Source organism: Branchiostoma floridae, chromosome 3, assembly GCF_000003815.2.
Source record: "Branchiostoma floridae strain S238N-H82 chromosome 3, Bfl_VNyyK, whole genome shotgun sequence".
Classification (NCBI taxonomy): Eukaryota; Metazoa; Chordata; class Leptocardii; order Amphioxiformes; family Branchiostomatidae; genus Branchiostoma; species Branchiostoma floridae.
This window is the reverse complement of record NC_049981.1, coordinates 9609626-9636439: the sequence shown is the minus strand read 5'-3', so window position 1 is coordinate 9636439 and position 26814 is coordinate 9609626. Positions and strand designations below refer to the sequence as shown.

Sequence of the window (26814 nt, the reverse complement as noted above, 5' to 3'; positions counted from 1 at the left end):
AGTAGGGGGGGGGGGGGGGGGGAGGGGGGTCTAGGGCAGGTATGTGATCCCACCTAACCTCCAGGTCATGACCTTTCCTAGAACCACCTGTTATCCTGCATGCTTGTCTTCAGCAGAGGGACATTTCCATTGTCTGGATGTATTATTTCTGATTAATCATGCCAATTGTCCGAAATATGATCTGCCAATATCACTGATTGAATCACAGATCATAGTTTCCGATTGGCTAATGAGAATGTCAATCAACAGAAGGCCCTGTCTCCTTACTTGACTACCTTTATAGCTTTGACTTCACAATACATTTTTATTGTCTTTATACATTATTCCTGACTAACTGTTGAAAATGGCCGAAATTGATCTCTGCCATCAATGGAGGTTCAATCATCGTCCAATGATTGAATCAAAGACCAGATATTCTGATAGGCTACTAAGAATGTCAATCAAGGGAATAGGCCCCCCCAAAATAGGAACAAACAGTGTTCGATGATTGAATCAAAGATCAGAGGTTCTGATTGGCTAATAAGAATGTCAATTAACAGAAGGCTCTGTCTAAAAAAAATGATATGACATCACAACAGGGTTCAATGATTGAATCAAAGACCAGATATTCTGATTGGTTACAAAGGATGTCAATCAAGGGAAGGTCCTGTCTCCTTACTCTATTACCCTTATTTTACCTGGCTCCTGTTTCGTTATCTCACCTGTCTTGCCTGATATATCACCCTATTGTTGCTATATTATCTCTATAATGACCCTCATTTTCATGGACCACACCTTTTGAAAGCACCTCAGGATTGCTCATTTGCTACCTTTTCCATCCAGAGGGATTTTCACAGCAAACAGTGCCTGCAATTAGCCCAGATGTTTTAAAATTCTGCTGTAAGGCCACACCAATTTAATTTCTTGGTTCACGGATTCGCTCGCTCCTATTTTTTGGAAAAAAAAATAAAAATAAAAATTACCACTCAGCAAATTTTCACCATTAATGAAACTATTCACCAACTTTCTGGTGTAGCAAATTGGCCTTTATATTATAAGCTCCTTAAAGTATGGGTACAGGTGCTGTTACTATACAAGAATAGTGTTTTTGTACTTCTTTCAAGCTGAAAACTTATTTTCTTCATGTTTTGGATTAGCCGTTACCTTTACCCCAACCATTTTACAATTTTTATTTTTATTTTTATTTCGCCCTCTCGCTCCATATTTTTTATGAAAAAATCCGTGAACCAAGAAATTAAATTGGTGTGGCCTAACTAACCAACAAGATACACAGATACTGTAATTCTTGAAATTTACACAGTTTTATGCTCACAATTTTTGTGGTGAATGCGAATGTTTGGACATCAAACCAGTGTTTCCATTGCTGGACAGTGACTTCAAACCACCTTTAACAGGCAAAATATTTTTCACCCTATCAGGAAATTAAATCACTGCAAATTTAAAAGCATTTGCAGTATTGCAGTAAAGTCAGATTTTAAGTACTTCCAGCTATAAGTTGTATACAAAAAATTGATACATAAAATTTCGAACAACTGCTAGGCTATTTCGTTATCTGTTGTCTTTGTAAAATTTCAAATATTGGTTTACCGGTAGCCCTCCACTATCAAATCATATCTCTCTAGTCATTTACGTATCACCCAGTCTATCTCTAAGCCTGACTTCGAGGTATTGACGAGCAAATTAACGCAGCCATGTAGAATAGGATCACGCAAGACATTCCAATATAACTCTTTTCTTAACATCTTGAGATAAGAATAGCTACAAGAACTGAAGAAGTCACATGAAATATCTCCCTACTAAACTTGTGTTCATAACAGCTAGGGATAAGAAATTATTGGATTTGTAGATAATACTTTTATATCACATGGAATATTAAAGAAGTCATAAAGAAGGATTTTCCTTTATTACTAAAGAACACAGTATGGTATGCCTCTTTCTAAAAATAGGCAAACTGATTGAACGAACTCAGGCCAGGATCGATATAACGGTCGCGGGGAAGACGTATCCTCGAGGGATATCTGCATACCACTCCGTTTTAACGCAGAAGGCCATGGGATAAAAGTTTAATCTTCAATACAAAAGGCTGTGATGCCATCCTTTATACAGCAGACAATGCCAACTTACCTGACATTTCATCATTGTCATTCGGACTGTGTACCTAAATTTAACATCAGGTACAGAGGTTAAAAACGGAAGTGTTATCGAATCGCTTTAACTCACTGAAGAGCTACTCTTCTACTGTTTGTGTCGGACAAGACAGACACTATATATACAGTATTCACAGGTTCATTGTACTGGCAAAATTCTCTAGCGCCATTAGAGGCACAATGAACAGTGGACCATGGCTTAACGTCCCATCCTAAGCACTGCAACCCTTTCCAGTAGTATGTATGTTGGGTTCAGGCTGTACCAACTATGCACATTTAAATTTAAATTTAAAGTCTTCCATCATCAAAAATGGCAAACAGCAATTTTCTCAACAATCCTTCTGTTACATTCTTGTACAAAGGACTATGTTCAAACACTTTGGGATTACATCTGGAGTCATTTAAGGATTACGTTCTGTCATTAAAAGATTTGAAGTAGACAAAAATCAGGAAGTATTCTGTTTGGGGATTACGGTAATTTGTCTGATAAGAAATCTGAGTAATAGTGCACTAATACTGTCTTTTCCATTCATAGGATCCTTTCTACCAAGGCAAATGGATACAATCTTGACTAGTTTTGTACTTAAATCATTATCCTAATTTCTCATTAGCCCCCTAGTGATGACTCAGACATATTGTTTGTTTGTTTGTTTTGCATGACCAGTAAACCACCTTTAGGTATAACACTCCAGTTTTTAACTGTACGTACAAGCTAAGTAAGACTGGACTATGAGGTTTCACACTGGGATGAACTATTGCTCGCTTTGGTAAGTGTGGTGGGTTCTTTTAATGCACATGAGGTGTGGCACTCCTCAAACACGAACCTCTTTTGAACATACTATCCGAGGGACGTCAATAACTGACAATTGGTACACCTGGGCCAAGCTAGGAAATTCGTGTGAAGTGCTTTTCCCAAGGGCACGACACCAAGTTCTGTCAGAGATTCAACCACATGATTTGAGTCAACCACCCTAACCACAAGGCCATCATACCTGTATACACACAACTGTCCGGATGGCAGGTACACACCTGTCCAAATGACAGGTAATTTCTATCAGTGACTCTCATCTGCACGGGCACCTACACACCTCAGTGGTCTTGTTTATAAACCGGCCGGAATTTAATTAGTGTGGATTGGCCGGATGGCTGGGTATGGTAGGGGCGGAGGTATACAGGTAAACATTATTGACACCTGATATGGAACAGGTGGGCAGACAGGTGACAGCCCACCTGTAGCACCTGAAGCAGAACGCCACCATCTGAAGGACTTGTCGTTAACAAGTATTCAAATGGTACAAGCCCAAAGCAAACTGGCAATATGTTATGTCAGTCACAAGTTCTTGCTCCATTTGTGCTGTCAGCCTTCCCAAATATTTCATGGCTATCGTATATCTTCAACTACTCTATCAAACAGAATAATACTAATAGTTGATGAAAAACACAGTCACTATTAGGCATCTAAAAATATCATGTTACAGTATGTTTTGTACATTTTGCATTGTATATATATTTATTGTTCTTCCTGTGCAACACTGAGACATGTACTTCCAGGGTTTGATAGCTAGGTTTTTTCCAGGTTCTTGGTTGCTCAAAAGTGAAGACTTGTGTACACTGTGACTCTGAGTGTGAGTAGTCCTAAGCCCTCACCAAGTTCCGCTCAACCAAGCAGAAACAGCTGACTTTGCTGAATCAAAAGCCCTCCTAGTTCTCGGGTTATGTGGGTTCCAAGGAGCGGATGCATTGCTGACTCCAATTTTTGAAAGAAAAGCTAGAGAGGGATGAAAGCTTGCATGAATGAACTGCCCACTGTAGGGATTTCCATGGCCTTAAAATTAAAATGTTCACTTACACAAGTATGGCCAGCTGTCCGCCTGTATCTGTATAGCCAGTATAGCCACCCTTCAATGTACATATGACACACCAGTATCTGTATCTGTACAGCCAGTATAACTTACTGCCTTTTAGTACAACACAACAGCTTCTATATACCTATATACCAGCTTCTGTATCTGTACAGCCAGTACGACTGCCTTTCAATGTAACACAGCAGCATCTGTATCTATATCTGTATAGCTGATATAACTGCAATTCAGTGTATCACACTAGCTTCTACATCTGTATCTGAATAACAAATAAAACTGCCTTTTGGTGTAACACATTGGCTTCTGTACCTGTATCTGTATAACCGCCTTACAGAGAAACATGCCACTGACCAGCTTCTATGTCCATATCTGTATAGCCGGTATAACACTTTGAAACGATTCTTTAACTAGTTTAAGGCCTTCCAGTGATAAAAACGATTTTGGCACAGCAAATTCCATAATCTTACACTAGACCAGTAGAAATAGGCTTTCAAGTCTTGCCCACAGTAATTAAATTTGAGTGAAGCGAGAGTGTAAAATATTGAAAAGTCGGATGCAATGAAAAGGTCTTGCCACATGGCTTTGATCCAATACAATTAGCGCAGCATTATCTAACTGAGATTTATCTACTTTATGTCATTTAGTTGTGCATTACGGCAGGCTGCCAAAGCGATTTTCCCACCCAGAACTGCCTGGACAGCTACTTGGCACCCCTTCAACACTTCATGGTACGTTCCGTCCTAACGACCAATGGCGCGCAACTCCTCGCTTCATTTCCCCTCCCAACAGCCTCATATGTTTCAACAGGTCTACTTAACGTAGCAATCCATACCACTTGTAATGATGTGTGTCCTGGTTCGTGACAGTTCCTACTTAACGTCCCCTCTTCAGTGCTAGTCCATTCCTTCCAATTGCCTAGCGTCGCATACAACACAACACTCCCTATTACCCATCGCCCTGCGCATTACAATGCCCAATCTCGTTCACCTATGCCACAGAAAGCCACTCGATCAACCAACCACTTGAGGACTGACGGATTGGGCTAATTTTACGTTACGCAGCATTACTTTTGCCATATCGATCTCTAATTTTGAACGCCGGCATGAAAGAAAGTGGGTTGCGCCCTGCCTTATTTCAGGGTAATTGTAGCATATTACTTGTAGGTGGTGGACTCAGTAACCTATAGTTAATAAACAATTAGGATGGATAGAGGGAGCATAGGGCCACACATATTCATTCAAGTAGACCTGCCAATACTCAACTCTCTGGTAACAGTTGGTATATGGCTGGGAAAGAGAGTTTTAAACATGAAAGCCTTGTTTAAAAGCCCCATTTTGTAACATTTTACTTAGCCCCAAAATAAAAAATATTCTTGAGAACAAAACCTTCATTCATGGCAAAGACATAATCCTCTTTTCAGCATTTTTTTCATTAACAATTACGTATTTCTAGTGCTTGTGCACTGTGCAAAAACAAGCTGCTGGGTTTCTGAAGCCATCACAAAATAGATAGGTTTGTCTTTGCCTAAAAATGCACTAGAACCAAAGATACAAATTGGTCTGGCCTTGGGTGGGCCTCTCTGAAACTGAAAGCTTGGCTAAATGAGAGCGATGTCACATACAATATCTTTCCCATCAGTGGCGAACATTCCTGCTTGAGTATCAATAAATACAGATATGCTACCGGTCATTAGGTACAGGGCCACCAGCTGGGTCCAGTCGGCCCTCTGACCCCTCAGGGTCAATGTCAGGCCTGCGGTCAGCTGGGTGGACCTACAGGGTGGTTAGTCTGGGATAGTTCATTTTTAAGGACGGGGGAATTAAGAAAAAATAGTGCTGTATGTACACCTTAGCCTTTGGGGATGTCCCTGTAGCTCAACTGGTAGCAGCCTCACAGTTGACCTCCTAGTTCCATATAGTTGGTAGCTGAGAGACCTCAGTTTAATGCTGGAAAGTGCATCCCAAAAGTGCCTCGAAGGTGCCTCGAGCATGTTAAAGGGGAAGCCCTACCAGTACCACAGCAAAGAAACTTGCTAGGCACCCTATGCGCCACTAGGAACTAAAACTCAACGAACGAACAACTTATGTATCATTATCTGTATAGTTGGTACACAACCACCCTTTGGCGCTTTGCAGGCCCGCAGTAGCAGCTGTTAATATTATGCTGGATGACCCGTCATACCGAACCTTCCCATGATATGCTCCAAACAGCCTATATGTGTCAGTGGCACCTCCTGTTAGGCCAGCCCTTCTAGCCTTTCTCTGCCCTTTCCTGCTCTACCAATTAAGGCTGCTCTCACATACCAGCCAACCAGACAAAACTGCGACTTTAGTAAACTAACAGCCTCAGCGCCCACTGAGTGATCCAACCAGTCTGTTGTCATAGTAATACCTACTGCAATTCTTGAAATGTTCGAGTTGGTTTTATGCTTGTGGGTTTTCCTGGTGACCGTTCACAGCGAATGTAAAAAAAACAAAACGTTATTTCCATTACTGTGACTACGGTATTATCGCAAACTTAAAACCAGGGCGAACACTCCTTGCCACAAAATTAAATCACTGTGAAGTTAAAGGCATTTACAGTATTCTCATAGACACCCAGTAAAAACTACTGCTACATTTTGATAAGCCTTGGTAATAGACTTTCTCTATATATGGCCAATGTGCTTTTAACGTTATCTACTACAAATTAGAAGGAGCTAAGATAGCAAGCTTAGAAATTCCGATAAGGGACCATTTGTGGCTTCCTGGCAGCTTTGTTCTGAATACGGTATTAACAAGGGAACAACATATAATGTCTCGGTATTAACTAGGGAACAACATATAATGTCTCGGCAAATGGGTGTAAGAAATCTCCATCCGAATCTGCCAATTTTTCCTGTAATCAAGCTAGGATGGAACTTCGCTTTTCTTTCCCATGGGAAAACAGCTGAGAACAGCCTGGTTGTAAACTCCCCCTTTTCTCACATAGACTAGTCCAACATTTAGTACCACCACTGTGTCTGTGGATCAAACCATACTGCTAACAGGGTTGGCAGCGTTAGTAAAACCTTTGAGGGACAGATTTAGCCCATGGGCTTTTAGATAAGGGGAGCCATTGGGACCTTATCACTCAGTGCCTGGGCTTAGCCAGGGTAATGGTAGCAAGGCTGATAGCCCGGCATCAGGAGCTGATAGCCCGGGTATCAGGCCACCTACCTCGACACTTTTGTAAACCTGGAGGAGCTAGGGAAGGTGACAGGCTGCTAAAAGGGAGACAGTACCCAAAACAACAGCCTCAATGGTTTCCTAATGGGACGTTACACTGCTGGTGCCACAGATGTGGCGTTTGACCAGGGCTGTATCCAGCTTTACATTTTTTTCGTCAAACTCAATGTTTGAGAGCACGTGCTAGCAATTTTCATTAATAAATCTGTCATGTTAAGTTTAGGAAATACAACTTAATCAATTTTACATCATGAAGGTCTGATTTTCGGACGGATGGGGTGAATTGTTCGACCGTCCTACGAAGTCAGCCTTTTAGCATCACAAATGTCTTAATAAGTTAATTACATTCGGGCCACAGTGTGGAGGTTAAAACTATTTGTAGCATCATGTACTCTAATAATCCCATCTTGTCTGAATCTTTCAGCTCTACTCCTTAACCCCTTTGACACCCTCTATTGGTGACATACAGGCAAAGACCCTCACATTCCTCAAGGCACCCTACTAGACCCACCATTAGCTGAAGATGTATTTAAACAAATAGACTATTGAGACTGGCAAGGCAGTCGCATTGAATTTGAATTTTCTTAAAGTAAACTGTGGCCAAGACGGTCATTATTTCATTACCAAGGAATTCGTTTGCTAACTGAGACATTTGGGATGTTGTTAGTTTCAAGGCTTTTTGTTGGAGAGCATTTCTACCTTTCAAAATTGCAATTATGGCATTGTCTGTCGATGAAGGTTACACATTCAGGTAATAAGATATGCCAAAAAGCTCAAGCAACTGTCACTGAAGAAGACACCGGATGGCTATCTGAAATGTCATCTGACTATTTCTCAAATCATATCCAGTTGCTTGAGTAACTGCTTTCTGGCGTATGGCATTGTAGTTTTCTTTCAAGATGCTATATTTCAACTTGACTACCATATCAACAAATATTCAAATTCATCTCTATATTGTTTAATTTCATTGTTACTGTAGCAACGGATTTACTTTGAGAGAAAACGCAGGAATGATTCTATCAGTTTTCTGATTTTTTGGTCTTCTGTCCTGCGGTAATTTTTATCTGTAGTCTTTATTCCCCCCAGCGGTTCCCACACTGCTCCCGAACACAACCTATAATTAGTCATTACATCCAGATCATGGCCTGTCAATGCGCGACCCTTACGCACACTTACACGGATGACGGACCATCCTCAATGGCTACGCAAGGCTGTGAAGAAATGATTCAATGTGATATACAAGCACTAAAATCACAGAAAACCTGACAGAAAATTAATACAAAAAGAAGTTAGGAATGATCGTTAAGCACTTCAAAAATGTCGTTTGTATTTGCTTTTATTTTGCATATAAAAATGTACTGAAAAGTAAAATTATGGAAGTAGGCCCATGAAGGTTATATATCAAGGTAATGAGGTATACCAAATGATAGTCACTCAAGCAACTGGATATGATCGGAGCAATTTTGGGGAGAATTTGGCATATATGTAAGTAGGTCAAATGATTTTGGTATGAATATCATTTGAAACTGATATGATAACATATCAAGGCAAACAAATTGTAAACACAAACATCAAGCTTCAAAGTTCTAACATAACCACAATAAAGAATGATATTATGATTAGACAAGCACCCATGAATTATTAAAAAATGACACCCGATGCCCAAGAGGAAGCCCAAAAGATGGCATCTCAATTAGTCAAACCACAGATAATATGGATCTACTGACAATATCCCGAGGCAAAATGACCAGTAATTGTTCTCATAATGAATGGATGTAAAGGAGCCGCCGCCTATCTTTTGTTATGACATTTTGAATAGGTGAAATACTGTAAATTTATTCAAGTTTGAAGGGAACTTTATTTTGTAGTGGGAGCAAATAAGGAGGCATTTGCTGTGTTTTTAGTTTGCCAAAGTTTTTTCTCCTTGATAAGTGTGTTGGGTTCTTTTATGTGCAGCAGTTTGATCCAAATGGCCAAGAAGTAGGGTTGCACTACCACTTGTGCCATAGGGACATGTAGATACAAACACATAATTGCAGTTTGTATATTGATATTTGAGACAACATGTTTGAAAATGAAAAGATTCCTCAATCAATGTGGAATTAAGTTTGTTGTTAGCTACCTTTCTTTGCGGAATTCAACACCAGTAAATTAGAATTTCTGGACAAAACACTGGGACTTAGGAAAGATTACAACGTCTATGTTGTCTATATCTCCACTTAGATGATGGAACGTTTGGAATGAAGTTGTTTTTGTTGCTCAGTGTCTCATGTAATCTACTGGATTGTTTGAAATGCCAGCCTTTTCCTCTTCATTTCCAAATGCCCCCTTAGTTACCGATAGTTAGGCAAGAAAAAAATTATATTTTCGGTGCTGTTTGCTTGTGAGTGGATGGTATTACTCAAGAAGAGGAAGGTACAATTCGAAACTGGGACCCCTAGAAGCTTTCTAAGGTACTGCAGCGTAACTTCCTGTTTTGATGCTCTTGACATGCTAATGATTTTTCAATTATAGCGTTTCTTGTTTCCTATGCACCTGTAGACTCCTTTAACAAATATCTTCATCATTGAACTGAGAATTAAAACTAAGAAATTTCATGAAACCCCTTGGACACAAAGTCACTTTTGAAAAAACAAAAAGAAAGAAACAATCAAACCACTTCCTATGGGTTTGTTAAACAATTTTTACATTTTCCACATGTTGCCAACAAAATAAAAACATCCGAGAAGACAGTCAGAAGAGCTGGTAAGGGAGAGGCTAGTGGTATGGGCGGGCATACACAAGTCGCTACCAAACTTCAAGACGTTACGGGTTCGATTCCGAGAATTCCTGGAGAGACGCCGTATCTTTTGGAAAAGCACTTGACACAACTTTCCTCACTCCATTCTGGGCTAAAAATGGATACCTGGCTTCCGTTACGGAGTTTAAAGGCATTGGAAGGAGAGGGATGGGCTCCACCTTTCCAATGCCGTGCCCTAGACACAGTGGATAACAACCCACTGCCCCTACGGCCTCAAAAAAAGGCTATGGGACTACCTTTAGTTGGTCTCCATGGATAATATTGTTGCTGTAGCTAACTAATTTACAGTAGAAGGAGATGGTACACTGTTTATCTTGTCTCAGCTCCAAGTGTCAGTACTTGGCTGTGTATTGACACTTGGAACGGATACAACCTAAACACTGTCAGATCTTCAGGTAGATTTATCGACCAAAGAAACCACAAACCTCGCCTAATTGTTCCTTCTCTTTTCGTTGCAAAGCCAGCGGATTATCGTGAAGAATAACTCCTGACACCCTCAGTCTGGGGACTATGTATCTAGGCAGCTATTTTGGCATGTTGTTGGCATTTCTACAAGAACAATATGACCAAAGTTAACAGATCTGTACAGTTGCTAAAAACGGTTTTCCGATCTTGTTAGCAATAGAAAAGGTCATTTATTCTTGGAACAGATTTCTGTGTAATAGTGTTCAAATGGACCAGCCAATTTATGGTATGGGTGGTGAGCTGTTATACTCTGTGTCTAGAGCACAGTATTGGAAGGTGTGGCTCAACCCTGAGACTCCTTCTACAGCCTTTAACCTCCCAAAACAGTTTTTACACCTGGGTGAAGTGAGGAACAGTGGCATGTCATATCTGCGATTTGAACCAAGGACCTCTGGGTTCTGGGTCAAACACCTAACATTTACGCCTATAACGTCCTCTGCATAAAATTTTCATTGCCTAATCATACAGTCTCTAGTTGCAAGAGGACTTCGTAACTAGGTTTTTGACATCGCCTAATTTGTCTATTAACGGATGATGGCGCAACAGAATTAAATCGATAGAGGCCATCAATAGAGTATTAAAAATTCACCTAATGACCTAATCTCAATGCCAAGAATGGACACCAGATGAGTGGAAAGGTTGCTAGTTGAGGGGGTCACTACTACATACGGCTGATGACATCACATGCCCATATTTGGTGTTTGCCATTCTGGGTTGTTGTCATCCTCAAATTTGGCACATTGTGGTCTTGTGGTCATCACCATACCGCTGTCCTTTGGAAATGTTATACAATAAACTTTTCCCTCAATATTTTCTCCAATACGTATTGAAGTTTGCACTTTGCAGTGTACTCTTTCATTTTGTTATAGTGAAAACATGGAGTGTTCGCAAGTTTTTAGTTTGCGATTGAAACGATTAAGTCGGCTGGCAGAACATGCAACGACTATTTTCGCAGTTGTGTTGAGTTTGTAGCAAAAAGAATATAGTGAAAAACGCGGACATAACACTACCGCAAACTTATCTATATTTACTGTGCTGTAAAATTCATTTACATTCAGTGCATGATAAAAATCAAGAGTTGGCAGTATCTTCGAGTTCATTTTTGCAACAGCCATAAAAACACAATGAGAGGCAATGTTCAAAATGTGACGAGAGGTTACCACAAAGACCGTAACCTTAAAAACACTGCTTAAATGTCAAAATATACAGCATTTACTTTGGCAGTACCACAAGTAGTGAGACATGTTACACAGATTCTCTTAGAATGGTACTTGGCCCTTATCCATGTATAATACTAGAATCCACATAACCTTGAGTTGACCACTTAAAGGTGCTTAACTTCTTTCTTGACACATATTGTTTACCTTATTACCTTGTACTAGTTGTAGTGCCTAGTGGCAAATAGGGCGGTAAGTTTCCCCGCTGTTTCAGTATCAGGGTGTATCTTTACGGGGAGGGGTTACTAGCCCTTCATTTTTAAAGTGCTTGAGGAACCTCCTTGAACACTGGACCCCCATTTCACATCCCAACCAAAAGACGGAAGCAGCCCTAACCGAGATGCCATAGCTGGGATCTCCAAGTTTATTTGGAACCAGGAGCTCAACTGTGAGGCTGCTATTAGTTGAGCTACAGGGACGTCCCTGTATTGACTGACACGTAGCACTCTACTTTTATTAAGTTAACATTTCTGTAAATATATCTGTGACCAACACAACAACGTGCCCCGCCCTAATTTTCGAGAGGCATCCATTACCCCAAATACCAGGCATAGTGTGGGTCTTACGCGCTGAAACCGCATTTCCTGCAGGGTTCCACAGCATACAATACATTCCAAGAAATTGCCGCAAGGGGTATCACCTTGATCATACACCTGTGGCATAACAATAGACAAGGGATTGGCATTAAACCTGCGAGTAACACGACACATGCCGATGACAGACAAGCCAAGAGGACCCTTTAGACCTGTCACTCAAGTTATACTAGTGTCGCCATCGGATATGAAGAAAATTTCATCACTATCAACTTTATCAAAAGATGTGTATCTATTTTTTGCTTACCCATCCAAACTGTAAAGTGGCAGGATGTTGGCAAGGTGTTAGACCAAGAACCCTGAGGTCCTGGGTTCAAATCCCCAGACATGCCAACCATGTTGTACCCTTAGAAAAGGCACTTTCCTCACTCCACCCAGGTGTAAAAATGGGCACCTGACTTTGGTTGGCAAGATAAAAGTGGCAGAGAGAGAGGGGACGGAATTAACCTTCCAATACTGTGCTGTAGAGATAGTGGATAACAACTGCCACTACAGCCTCAAAAAAAGGCTTGGGGACTAAATTATTTTCAACTTCTCACTAACTTCAATTCTTGAGAAAATTTGGGGTGCCTCCAAGCTATACAATGCCACACCTTTCCAAAAGGTCATGCCTAGATAATGTGACAGTCATTTTGCAGCCATCTAAATCTCCCATCCCAGTCTGTCAGTCTTTCCAGTCATTATACTTTCCCTGACATTGTTGGACGTTAAGCCAGGTAAAGAATAGCGGAAAATTCATAATTACCGGGCTTATGCTGCATCCATATCTTGACACACCTATCGAGAGATACGGGTATCTTTTTGGACAATTATTGTCTTTATTTCAAATCCGGATTTCTTCTGTATCAATGTTACCATTGTTCCACCCTATATCTATGCTAACTTTGCAGTATATAATCAAACCTGTACAGTCTACAAAATGACCACCTGGCCAATGTTACCACTTTTTGGTACTACCTAAGCAACCACCTCTAACTTATGTGCCAAATATCATTGCAATCGTGCATTCTGTTCTGGAGATATAGTGCCAGAAATGCCCCTTCAACACACTCCCATGCTACTGAAAACTATACCTGCATAAGAAAAAAATATAAGAATCCTTCCTATATTGATAATAATGATCCCCCTTCCACATAGACCAGAATTTCTTGGTCCTCTGAGCAGTTTTCTTGGGTAGTTCTGACTATACACTTTGTATAGAGTTTTCTTGAAGAATATTATTGACTGCGGACACCTGTTTAGCCTTGCTGCCATGATACATGAACAATGGCAATTGATCAGGTGGGTAGTCATGGCAACAGTGTGCCAAGGTTAGTAATACCATCCATAATTTATCACATATGGGGTTTCTCATAGTCCAAGAGAAGATGTCCCAAATGACAGGTAGATCAATAATTTGTCCGTGGTTCCCTTAAGAGTTAGCGTTCTATTGATATCAAGGTTAAATCACACACAAATTGCTTGTGAGAGAGATATCAAAAGTGTTAGGGATAGAGAATTTCCCTGTAGGAGCCTAATAGCTAGTAAGGAGATACCGAATTCCCCTGTAGGAGCCACTGATTTTTCTAGTGTAGCTTTTTGTGGAAGCTCATAGCCAAGGACAGGGCTCATATAGGATTCAGAATTTCCCTGTAAGAGCCTAATGTTTGATGGAGATACAGAATTCCCTTTTAAGAGCCACTGCTTTTGTACTGTATATTCATCCATTTTCATGGGGATGAGTGGGTAATTTTGCAGTAGGGGTGGTAAGGGTTTTCTCACTCAGTATTTCAAGTTGAAGGTGGAAGCATTAAGGTAAAAAGACGACATATGAGGAAATGGTCACGATTTTCCCCACCAACCTCTGCTTGGAGAGTACCACAAAGCCACATATTCCCAGTGGAAAGGCACACATGAACAGTAAACATCTCAATCTTACATTAATCTTCTATAAACCCTTTTAGTCTGGTCCTACAGACTGTAGTAAGCTTGAATCTAGAGAGGGAAGACAAGTAATGGTCTGATTTAGCTACACAGGGACTCCGGCTCTCTGTCTAAAGCCCACAGATTATCCACATTGTTGTTGGTGCTATTCTGTGCTTCCTTCCTGACATTTGATATAACATCAGAGCCCTTACACCCAGTGTGATAATGCCTCTGTTGTCTGGGGAATAAAGAAGCAAGCTTACAACTCTTGATCTTTTTAAACCGGCACTCAAAACTGAGATTCCTGTAAAAATAATTGTCTAACCTCTCTTCTGCCTTTTTTTTTCAGAAGTAGGTTGAGTTAAAGCAGTGTTTCCAAAAAGGCTAGAAATAAATATGTCTTGTAATTTTGCACACAAAAAATTATGAAATTTGGAAAACAATAAAAAGAAGATAGTTTTGCAAGTGAATATACTTAACATTAGATCTATTATGACTCTTAAATATATTGCAGAAATTAATCTTTCATTTAATCAATTCTTGGTAAAATTACTTTGAAATTTAATAATTAGCCACCTTTAGCCAACTTATAAGGGTCATTCTCCCTCAAATATATGTTTGCCACAAAAAAACTTAAACAAGTAAAAGCTAAACACCAACTTCTAAAATGCTGCATAACTTCACATCTGTTCCTGTATCCTTTCTTTACTCTTTGTCTGTATGGCAACAGTTATTAGACAAACTTGCACAGGAACTGCCCATAATCAAAGGCTTTAGCCGTCCGGTCTACAAGAAAAGAGCGCTGACGTCCCCTTCTGTTTACATCTCTTGTAAGACGCTACCTGAAACCTTCTTCCTCAAGTCCTAATGGCCATCGGAAAATCCCCGAGATAGAAACTATGCGCCTTTTAGGGTTTCTTTATCTAGAGAGTTTCGACTGTAAACAATTTTTTGTTTGTCACCGTGCTCGGGGCAAAACCTACACCGATACAGGTTATGAACATGCTTTTGCGTACACATTTTTCTATTTTGGTTGTGGTGTTTTGACTATGGAAGTTATGTTTCCTATTATGGGCATTGATATAAAAGCAGGTGTTAGTCACCTGTTTGATGAAATGGATGTAGAATTGGTGTGGTCAGTTTAGAAGCAATTGTTTCCAGATAACAGTGTCTGTAGGAAGCTAAAAGCTCTGAAAGTTTGGCAAAATATGCCCTCTGTTGTGTCATGTCTGGTTGTAGCTACAACGTACAAGTATCAAAAGGCCTTTTCTTTGTGGTAACCCAGGATTCAAGTACAGCGTCTGGTATATTCTACATTTTCCTGACTCCAGACACTATATCAATGACATGTCAATCGGGATTCAAGTACAGCGTCTGGTATATTCTACATTTTCCTGACTCCAGACACTATATCAATGACATGTCAATCAAAATAATAGATAGAAACCGATTGGTTGATTCTAAATCTAATCAACTCCACCATTGGTTACTTTTGTTTGGATATTTTTGCCCTGTACCTTGACCTTTTCCTTACCAAAGCTGACATTTAGCATTAACTCTCTTGTTTACAGGGTACAGCAGTGAAGCTAAATATAGTTTGCGGAGAAAACTCCAGGTGCAAGTGTAATGTTCAATTTTTCATGCTACGGTCAACTGGTTTCACCTTTAATTTCAAAACCAACCAAACAGTTGGTATAAAGCCTGTAGATTGTAACAGCTTTGTCAGCGTAAACAGCAATGGATGCTGGATAATCTGGATGGAATGCGACATTTCACCTTGGCTGTATCCATCCAGTAGGTGGTCATTAAAATTTGCCAAGGGGATAACCTGTCTTTTTTAACCTTTCTTCTCTATGCATAAATATATACTAGTACTTTTGCCATAAACTTACAAAATCTTGCTGTATACACTAGGCAAGACCTTACTGACATGCGAAATGTAACCACGAAAATAAAACGACAGTGAAAATTTCAGCATCTACAGTACTGTTCCTCAGAAGAATTGTTTCGAGAATCCCAGCGGCTCCAATTGTCTGCGATTACCCAAAGATAACGAATCATTATTTTGATCTAGACAGACGGCACTGTAGACCTCCAGCAAGCAGGTGCCCTAGCAAAAATCATCCTGTCATCAGAGGGGGCCGATTGTGTTGCTAGGAGCGACTCAATCAATCAGCTGGGGCAGATGGGGAATAGACAACCTAAACTTGGCAAGTTTGGATCGATACGCTGGGCAATATTGAATAGATAGCATAGAAGGTACAACACTGCTCTTATAAATCAAAGACACTTGCTCTGAGAGCGATCAGTTGATGCCATAGAAATGTTGTGATTTTATTGCACGTCTCGGGATGTTGGATAACCTTTGGCCACCCCAAGACTGATGTGAGGGTGTGAAAAAAAGCTGGGCATTAAAAAAGTTGCAATACTTTCATCATGAAATCTAAGTGGTCATGCAGGAAGGTTGAATAAACACAGAACTAGTAAACCAAACAAAAGATTCTCTTATTTTTTTCCGCCGTATCCATTTCTTTCTCTTTGAAAGTCTTTGTGCAGGGCTTGACTATTCCTTTATTTTCCGCTATCATTTTTTAATTCAAAGAACGTATTTGCTCATTTTGCATTTTTTGTAACCGACAAACATTGATGCATGCACGGATGTCATCAATACAATCAACTCAGCACAGCCTTATTTGGTGATTTCTCGAGCATCCAGACATCAGCTACTTAGCAACTGACTACAGGAAGGAGTCCCAACAGGCAACATCCGAGCTCAGAAACATCCTCAGCTCTCTTATCTGTTCTCTCCAATGTTTCCTCCTCGGTAAGCATCACGGGGTAACAAGCGATCAGCCCTGGGTGACATCCTGCTTTTTGTACAGGCACAGCCATGCAGAAGGGTTACTAACAACTCCTCTCTATAGGGGTTCCAAATTTCAACTGATTAGGGTACTCCTCTACTCTAGGGATTATGAAAATTAGAATAGTTTTCTGGTGATTACACAATGTTTTCACTAGGAGGATATAAAAGTCTGCAGCCAAAATTCTTTCTAAACTGTGGATATTATACTTTTGGTAAAATCTGGTATAATATTATACATATAACTTGAACTATTGTAGAGGCATTGCATTTGTCTATTATCCCCCCCTTTGACATTTACTTGACATGTTCACACAGACATACATGTAAACTGAAGGTCCATTTTCAACACAAAATGACTAGTATTCAGAAACTGCACCAGACTGTCATTCAAAAAGAAACTACAAGGGTAATAAAATGGGGAACATCCTGATTGCAGATATCTCACACTGCAATTTTGTCATTTTATAGCCTTCAAAATTACTACTTCTCTCTTTGGTAGTCACCGATCGAGAAATTTCTCATGCATTCCTAAACAATGTGATCAGAGAGATGGACACCTCCCTGAAAATTGTTTCATACCCTTCATTATCCAAACACAGAGGACCCAATGAAACGTGGTGAACTCTGGGGAGGAAATACTTGCAAAAGTTTGACCTAATTCCATGGTTACTTCTAACCACAGCTGGCTCTTTTATATTAAAAAGACAGGTAAAAGAAACTAGCTCTCAACAAATTTGAGAAACAAGTGAAACAAGACCATAGCATGTCCAGGACTAAACAATGTTATGCTGCAGTACCAAAGTCAGCCACCAGGAGGCCTACATCGACCTTGACCGTTGGATTGACAAAGACTTAGTCTTACCCACTATCATCACAATCCATCCAGAGCTTCATTGGAATGGATATTCTATTGAACATGCACACACACACATGCACATGGAGAAAAACTATACCTCCATTTTTCATGGAGGTAAGAACAATTTTTCCACAAACACATTTTTGTAGAATCACCAGCTTGTTAGCTCTCCTAAAAGATTTTCTCAAAATTTCGTCTAAGCACCGCCAAGTTGTCTTGATCTCTAGTGTGAAACCACTTGTTCTTGACAAGGAGTTCCTGAGAAGTTACAGCACTTCTAATCTTCCTGAGGCTGTTTCTAAACTGAGGCAAGGTTTCCTTGTCGTCTTCAACTTCAAGGCACTTCTGCCTTTGATGGTGGGAAGCTGAAAAAACTGTTTGCTTAAGTGGCAGCTTGGACGCAGAAGTGCAACATTTCGGTCCTACACGGTTCCATAGTTGCAGGAGCTGGTAGAAAAGACCTCTGCTCTAACTCTATTTTCTTCATTGATTTGAGTATAACTTTGTTTCAAAAGTTTGTAGAGACCATGCCTGCATTTTTTACAAATTCAAGCAAGCAACTTGAAGAATAGAAGTAGTGCTTTCGGAGAAAAGAGAAGAAAACATATGATATGTTCAAGATTGGTGGAGACTTTACCTGAGTCTTATCTTTTGGTCCTAACAATTTGTCTTAGAAAAGAGAAAAGCCAAGAAAGAACCAAACGGCCTATTCTAATTGGGTTGTCCCCCATACTATTTCCATCTGGCAACCCTTTCCTAACCAAAGCTAGGTACTCATTTTCACCTGAGTCTAGCGAGGAAACCGTTGTTAAGTACCCTGTGTGTGGTATGCCACATCTCCAGGACTTCAGCCCCAGAAGAGTTTTTGGATCAGGGATTGTGGTGAAGTGATGGGACATAAGGGGACGATCTCAGATACAAGTACTCCTGAAGTGTTTCTATACATCCTTATTCCTTAGAAGATACAAGGACCAGCATTAGCATGGATATAACAGGCTGTCAGAGAAGCCAGGCCCATCAGAAATCATGACAATTTTCTACCCCAGTATCTGTTGGATTCCTACAGGTGTGGTTTTGTTTGTCTAGTGGTTATGTTTGCTTAGGAGCAACAGCCACGAGTGTTTATCTGTGATTAAAGACCAGCTGGAAGATAAGGAAAGCTGCTGAAATTCTCATTTACCATTTACAGTTTTAGCCAGCAGAACGACTTAGAGAGGGAAACTCAATATCGTAATGTCAATAGCACTGAAGGACGGACAAGAGGGCGAAGCCGGGCTCTCAACTCCAAAAATCAATCCCCGATTCGATTTCGTTCACGGACTTTCTGTCAGAGGAAAGTGCCAGAGGAGGGAAACTGACAAAGGCGCGATGACTGTTTATCGCGACGGATGGCGGAAGCTAAATTTGAACAGATGTCAGAGGATTGGTTGTACGGACTGTTTCACTCGGTCGGCATGGCGACAAAGACTAGAACAAGGAGCGAAGGGGTAGACAAGCATGCTCTTGGGGAGTGTGTTTGCACGGTTGTGTACTCTACGTGAAAACCTGAACAAGTTTCTACAAGGACTTCTGCTTGAGATTTCTCCATAAGCAATTCGTTCTCACGATCCTGAATGGCTTTTTCACCGCACACGGACAGCTGTTGACACCGAAATCTTTGCCGTGTACCAAAACAAAAGGGCTGGTAAAAGATGTCGCGTAGGCAACATTACCGCAAAAATGCCAAACCCTGTTTTTGTGTACTTTCACAGCCCTGACGTGTTTGGTTCCCAGTGTGGCATGAACATGCCTCGGTATTGACGTGCACTTTCCGCTGAAATCGAATCCTCCACAAAAAATTCCTTGCTGCTTTCTCATATGCTGCGTATCTTTATGATGAACCCGATAGATTTCGCCTTGCGTCAGCCCGCAAGGATGTCCGTTACACAGAACTGCCGGCCGGCCGTTACGGTGACTTCACACGAAAAAAGGCGAATGTACCTGTCTAAGCGAAGCTCCCGTGTGGGGAAACAAACACCGCTATAGCCACTTCTGTTAGGACGGCAAATAAAAGAACAAGACAAACACCCTAGTGTTGTCTAACCAAGCCCTTTGCAAGGTTTTTGGATACAATATCATAGTACAGAAATTTTCATTACAAAACACAAAGAGGAAGTTTCGTATGACTTTGACTCCTGCGCGGTTCCACTCCGTATGTAGTGCATGAAGAAAATAGACTCCCAGATGCCCGGTACATGCTTACAAAGGGGGTAGAGTGATTTTTGCCCTTCACGACTCACCCCTATCCAGTTATTCCTCTAGAAACTCAAGCCGTGTCGGGAGCCGTACAAACTTTACTCCGCGGCTTTGGACAACAGCGCTCACACGTAAACAGACAAGCCTCAGACTACTTATTTTCACTGGACTCTTCTTACATGACCTGGAAAATGACAGGAAACAAGAATGACACCACCAATCTGTGCCCAAAAGTACTGTTTTGGCAACTTCCTTTGGTATGAAGAGGATCCCAACATTGCATAACTAGGAGCAAACGTAACTATTACACTGTAACATAAAGACATCCGCAAAACTACAGACATGACTCAATTGTATACTTAACTAATGTAAAAACATGTTAAAAGCAGGAACCACTCATGGTATTACATACTTTCCTGTTTATAGAAGAGATTTTTGAGTCCTACTGTGTACAACCACAAAAAAAGTTGGACTTTTTCAACAATACCTCGGTATTCGAAAAAAAATACCTCAAGAATTCCTGTGGGAAGACAAGAAAGGAACAAAGCCATTCAGAAGACACCTAATCATATGCAAAACTTTATACCACACACCTGGGACAGGTAGGTACAATAACAAAGACCTGCGAAAAGGCACAAGACAATGGGGCTCTAATAGCTTTTGTCTGCTTGTGGGATTTTAGCACTCTATAAAAGTCTAGCTGTGGTTTGACGCTTATACAAAGCCATAGATGTTTTGTCTGTGCCAGACTGATGTAAAAATGTTTCTATGTGGAGAAGAAGAAGACAAACTGGGTTATGTATGCTGGGTGGGACCCTATAGAGGACCAAAAGGTCATGGGTTCAAGTCCCGACTTGGCTCTACTTGACAGACCCCTACTTTGTTCCCAGTAGGGAATGAATCATCATAAATAATGAAACTCAAAATACTCCCCTTATTAGGGATGCCACCATATTGGGTACAGAAATGCTATGGGAGTTTGGGGATATGTAGTTCGGCCAGATCTTATCTTGGAATTCCCAAGTTCTCTAATCTAGATGCTTTCTTGGCTTCTATACAAAATTAGCATTGATTTTGTCATCAACAAATTGAATTTGACTTCCTTTCCTTATATTCTTTCTTTTATAGCTCACTTATATCTGTTCGTTCATTTTATAAAATGTGGACACCATAAGTATAAATTTTCCAGAACAGATTCAAAGAATGACAAAGGATGATTCGTTGTAACAGAAAATTGGGCCATAATATCTTCTTATGGCTATGGTTGTCCATATATAACAAATTGCCCCCCTCCCCAATTCTGTTCATGATTAGTAAAGTTCCAAAGTAGACCCACGGGACCAACCAAACCAAATACAACACATCCTAAGAGCACATCTTTTAACTTCTCCGAAAAAAGTTGTGTGAAAGATATACCATGTTTTAGTACGATCACGAAGCCCACCCAAGTTCTTTATCAAACAACTATGGCTTCTGTACAACAAACCTTGAGAAATGAAAACAAGACACCTTCTTATATGCAAACTTGGACCTCCCCAAGAGGTCTGCTATCCAAACAAACACTGTAGTCAGCAAACTACACCCCTGCAGTGGGGGAGGGGGGTTTAGAGCTATAAATTAGTTAGCACATACATATATAGTGTCATCTATTTCTTATGGGCGACAAAGATTAAAAGCTTTCTACATTTCAATTTCAATGAAAAACTTCTCCCCTACTTGTTGAAGCAAGGATGCTTGAACATGAACATTATAGATTGCATTATGAATTTGACAAAATCAGTGTTCTTGTAATAGTTTTTACTTTGATTGGTAAAGAAGAGTGATAGAAGTCACTCAAAACATCCAGAAGAAAATATCCAATCTTTTATCCAGTTGTAGGGATTCATTTGTCTTCAAATTTATCATTAAGAAAAGTTTATTTCATTATAGTTACTGAGTTAGTTCATTTCTTCCCTCTTGTAGCCACAAATAGAGATTTAAACAGGATGTTACACAAAACAAAACCCATTCAAATGGGACGCACTGTACATTGTATTTCCAAGGACTTTCACTAATCAGATTTCCTTGCCTCAAACAAACAGTTCCGAATCTGTTTCTTACATTCTACCGGTAACGCTTCTTGAAGTTCTTCTCTGGCCATTTCATGGAGAGCAGATCTTTGCCTTGGAAAAACTATCAAGCTTGTTCAAAGGCTATCCAAACAGTTTAGAAGAAAGAGTAGGGCAAATCACTACACTGTGTTTCCCTTTCTCTGTCTTGTGTTTTTCCTTGGGGAAAGAAATCTTGTAAACAAGGGGGGACTTTGGGCTTTGTGTCTGAAGGAGGTCATTGAATGGCCCAGTACAATTGGACCTAGATAGGATATCAACATGGTCGGATATACAATGGTACTACAGGACGCAGCGGCCCGTATCGGGTATCGTCGGAGAGACGTTATTCAAACGAAACGTGTTGGCGAAACACACTGCTGTGCGGCGTACGCTCACCAACTTTATGGGTAACCTGGTAGCTTGCATCTGCGAAAAAGCTATACGGAAACAGAAGGGGTATTTCATTATCGTACAATGATGCCAGGGTTTGCTCAGTAAATTGGAATAGCAAAACAATTGAGGTTAACTTAAAGACATACTTAAGTTGTTGTCTTAAGGAATTCAGACATCTAATGTACAAAACCAAACGCATAACATACTGCTGAATAAAAAACTGAAACTTTTTCTTGTCCATACTGCCAAAGAAGAAAGACTACTGAAGGCTAAATTGCCAATTGTAAATTTTGTATGGAAGTGTGAAGTTTACTTGCCTACCACTGAACATGGGGATTTGTGTGCTTCTCACTGACTTACCAATACCAAGTACATGTCCACACACAACCAACACCATTGGAACTTAGTCGAGAAAAATATCACAAATATATAATTACAAGTCAACCACAACCAAAAGGAACACAAACAAGCACCTGTTTCTAGGTGATCGACAGTCATTCGCCTACCGTAAAACATTAACATAACTTCCACTTGTTTTCATAATGGAGAAAATAATAGCAACTGCTAAAAGCTTTCGCTGTGAGACGAAATCACCTGTACGCAACGGGAGCACAGATTGCCGAGTGTTGTAGGATACTCCCCATACCGTGACATGCTTTACATTCTTGGCCTGGAGGTAGGAATATAGGTCTCCACACACCAGTTAGGGTTTGCAAAAGCCCTGTGTTTACACACTACCAAACTAGAGCATTCCTAGGACCATGTCTGGAGTGTGTTTCGGACAAGAGTTTACGCCGGTAGGGAATCATCTGGACAGTGCCCGGTGTAAACTTCACTTAAATGCTTCAGAACAACTGCTTGTATCCAAAGTTTGCATTCTAGACTGCCATAGTCTGGATTTATTGGTCGAAATACAAATGTTATGTTATCGAAAAGATTTATTCTAACAGGTTTATGGAGTTTTGTCATAGTATTATATTCATGCTGTATGTAGTATTATATATATGCTGCAATGTTACATAGACTCTAGGGGAACACTGAATCTGAATTTCAAATTGGAAACGCTAACTTGAAAAGTAATTACACCCTTTGGGAGTTGTACGTAAAGACAAAACTGGCTAATGCTTAATCTATGTGACATTTTTTTACTAGATTTTAGATGCATACAAGAGTCTAAATTATGTATCAACTTACATTATTTTTGTCTTTTTCTTTCAATACTAAAACAAGCATCATTGCTTGAAGTTTAAAAATCAACATTTTTTAATGACTTTATTTCTTTGGGGGGGGGGAGGCATCTTGCTCGCTCATTTTTCCACTAAGAAAAATAGTTTTTTTTAGTAAAAACGCGAACAAGTCTTGTTATGCGCCCCCCTGTTGAGGTGTTTGCTATGGTTTGCGCAAGAGATTTTCAATTTCCCAATGGGAGGGGAAATTAGGCTAAATTATTCCCACTTCAAGGAGTAGAGTTCGGAACTTGAGATTATCAAATTGGAGTTGAGGTTGGGTTAATTTCTCTTTTTCCGATTGAAACCAGATCTAGCGGGGAGGGAAGCGCCGTCTGGGAGGGAGGGATGGTCGGGGCTAGGCGCCGCCGGCACCGCGGGGAGCTGGTCTCCTGGCGCGGCGGGCCGCAAACCTCACAGCCCCGGAACAACTCGCGACCGTCCGCCGCCAACATCACAACCCCGTGCGAGCTCACAATCTCCACACTTCACACAACTTTACCAAACCTAACACCCAAAAAAATCTTTAAAACTCTCACTTTTTTTTTACAAACAACAGAACAAAACGAAAAGTTCTTGATGCAGACTCCTATGATAAAAGCTCGACCCCTTGTCATTGCCTTTTTAGCGGACACAGCCTGAAAAATAATTCTCTTTGACAAGCGCGATCACCCATGTTACAAGCGTCTTTCACAACAAATAAAACCCGATCCCTGCACTCTTTCAAGTTCTAAGCGAAGCCACAGAAAAGAAATTAAAAGAAGAATCTTGAGAAGACAGAAAAACTCACATGTTGTTGGACATGTTCCAGTAGACATCGGGGAGAATCACGCCGATAGCCGAGGCGAGCCGCAGCAACAGTGTCCCGTATAAAACCCAGGCCTCCGCCGCTCGCATGGTCACTTCTTGACACGTTTACAATACTCCACGTAAAGTCCTGGGTTCGATCCCCACGCCAGAAGTTTTTTGAGGGAAAGAGAGTTTTCAGAACGGGAGAAAAACTCGGCTCTTCTACCCGGAGACGATCTCTGATGCTTCTAAAGGTTTGGTTTACCGCTGGTTCAGAACGAGGCTGCATGAGAATAGGGGCCGCTTAGCTCCGCCCACAATTCGTGACGTCACGTGGAGGCTTCCGCACTCGCGAGGAGTTAGGCAGAAAAGTTCCCGGAAGAATGTTGGCTTTGCCAAACCACACAAAAGACTTCTGTTTGCTTTGCGATTGTGAAGCCCTAAATTTACCAGAGTTTAGTTTTCTCTAACTTTTTTCTTTACCTCTTTTATATAGGGAGACCTAATGAAATTAGAAAATAAGAACACTATCGGCAGAAGTGAAATAATTATTACAAAGTTAATTGTAATCCATTTGAAACAAAACAACAAAGTCGAAGTAAGTCAACATCTATCGAGATATAACATGATCTATATTTTACACCCATTCGTCTCTAATTTGATTACTTTTGCTACATGATCAAGAAAGTGACAAAATCTTTCTGTTTTATTTGTCCATTTAACAACATCTAATTTTTCAACTCAAGACAAATTGCTGCCTCCGTAAAAAGGAAAACATGACTTGAGGTACACCGAAGGTAGGCAGACACTTGCTTCTATTCTATAGATCTGTGCAAGCGCCATTGTGTAAAATCACTAATTTCCAAAGGAAGTTGTCTTATGTATGTTGTCTGTTGTGCAACTCAACATTCAATTTCGCACTCAAGTTGTGCTACCTAATTTTGCAGTTAACTCAAAGCAGAGAAGCAAATACCAAAATAATGTGAACAAATAAAACCTACTTGAACTTTAAAACCTACCTGAAAATACTGAAATAGATTCTACGGAGCGGCATTACTCTTCAATTATGACGTCAGAAATTGATGCACGTACTCGGATGCGTTTTCATTTTTATTTGCTTCCCCGACAAAAAAAAAACTTTTTTGTAGCATGTAACATGACAATGATTTAAAGAAAACAATCCTTCTTATGTTATACTACCTTCTAAAATACACTAGTTTTGTTTGGTTTAAGTTTAACTTTTCCTTTTTAGGCAGTGGAAGACGAATGTACCCACTTCTTCTATAATATGTTTGGGCTCATTGATTTTTACATTTAGTAAAATTGATTTATTGTGGTGAGGAATAATGGAAAGTAAGAAAGTGTTTGGAATAATATTTTGAATGAATAACCATAGGCTATTTTAACGGCTATTTTATGACATGGTCCGGCAGCAGGTGGATCGGGTTACGGTTGGCTCAATGCCGCGAAAATCAGCTTCGGCTTTGTTCGTGTCACCTCGGGCGCAACGAAGCCTCCGCGGATAATTGAATTACCATAACCAGAACGATTCATATTCTGATCGCCACTAGAAAATCACAAACACAAAGGACTGAAGAACAGAGCTGGGAGGTTTTCTTTTGTTGTTGAACCCACGTGTGACAGGCCCACTGCGCCCATTTCAATGGTCAACTGTGTCGTTGTACTCGTGCCTCATGTGTCCGTGTCACGGTGTGCGTGTGTATGTGTGTATGTGTGCGTGTGCGTGCGCGTATCTGTTACTACGGCTATGTGTCTGTGTGTCGGCCTTCCTTGTCGGCACGTTATCTGTTCGAGTGTAAACGTTTAAGGTTGTGTGTATGTCACAGTAGCATATACAAACACACAACGCACACCAATGACTTCTTTGTGCACACACTAACGGCCAACGGGGCAGGCATGCGCTCGTGCGAATGTGTGCGTGCGTGTCTAACAGTTAACGTTACACTATGCATGCGCGTATACGTGTTTGTTTATATATTTAACGACTCTGTCAGTTTATAGAAGTTGAACCTGTGCATACTTGAGATCGTAGCCTTAGTTACTAGTATATCACATCCTTATTAATCTTCAAGCAGATCTTGCTGTGGCAAATGGGAAGGAGTTTAGCCGGCAGAGGAGTTATTGGCCACAGCGTGGTTCTGCGGCA

At 40.5% G+C, this 26814-nt stretch overlaps 1 protein-coding gene across 3 annotated transcripts in view; it reads right to left on the bottom strand.

Annotated features, from left to right (window-relative positions):
* Positions 1 to 24965, bottom strand: part of LOC118411210 (ephrin-B2-like) — a 70129-nt gene extending 45164 nt beyond the window's left edge. Inside the window, exon 1 of one of the 3 annotated variants that reach the window (XM_035813296.1) lies at positions 24649 to 24965. In XM_035813296.1, the coding sequence (XP_035669189.1) occupies positions 24649 to 24755 (107 nt within the window). In that variant the 5' untranslated portion in view covers positions 24756 to 24965. The remainder of the gene's footprint in view (positions 1 to 24648) is intronic. The other 2 variants (XM_035813299.1, XM_035813297.1) reach the window with 2 other exon arrangements.
* Positions 24966 to 26814: the final 1849 nt, after the last annotated feature.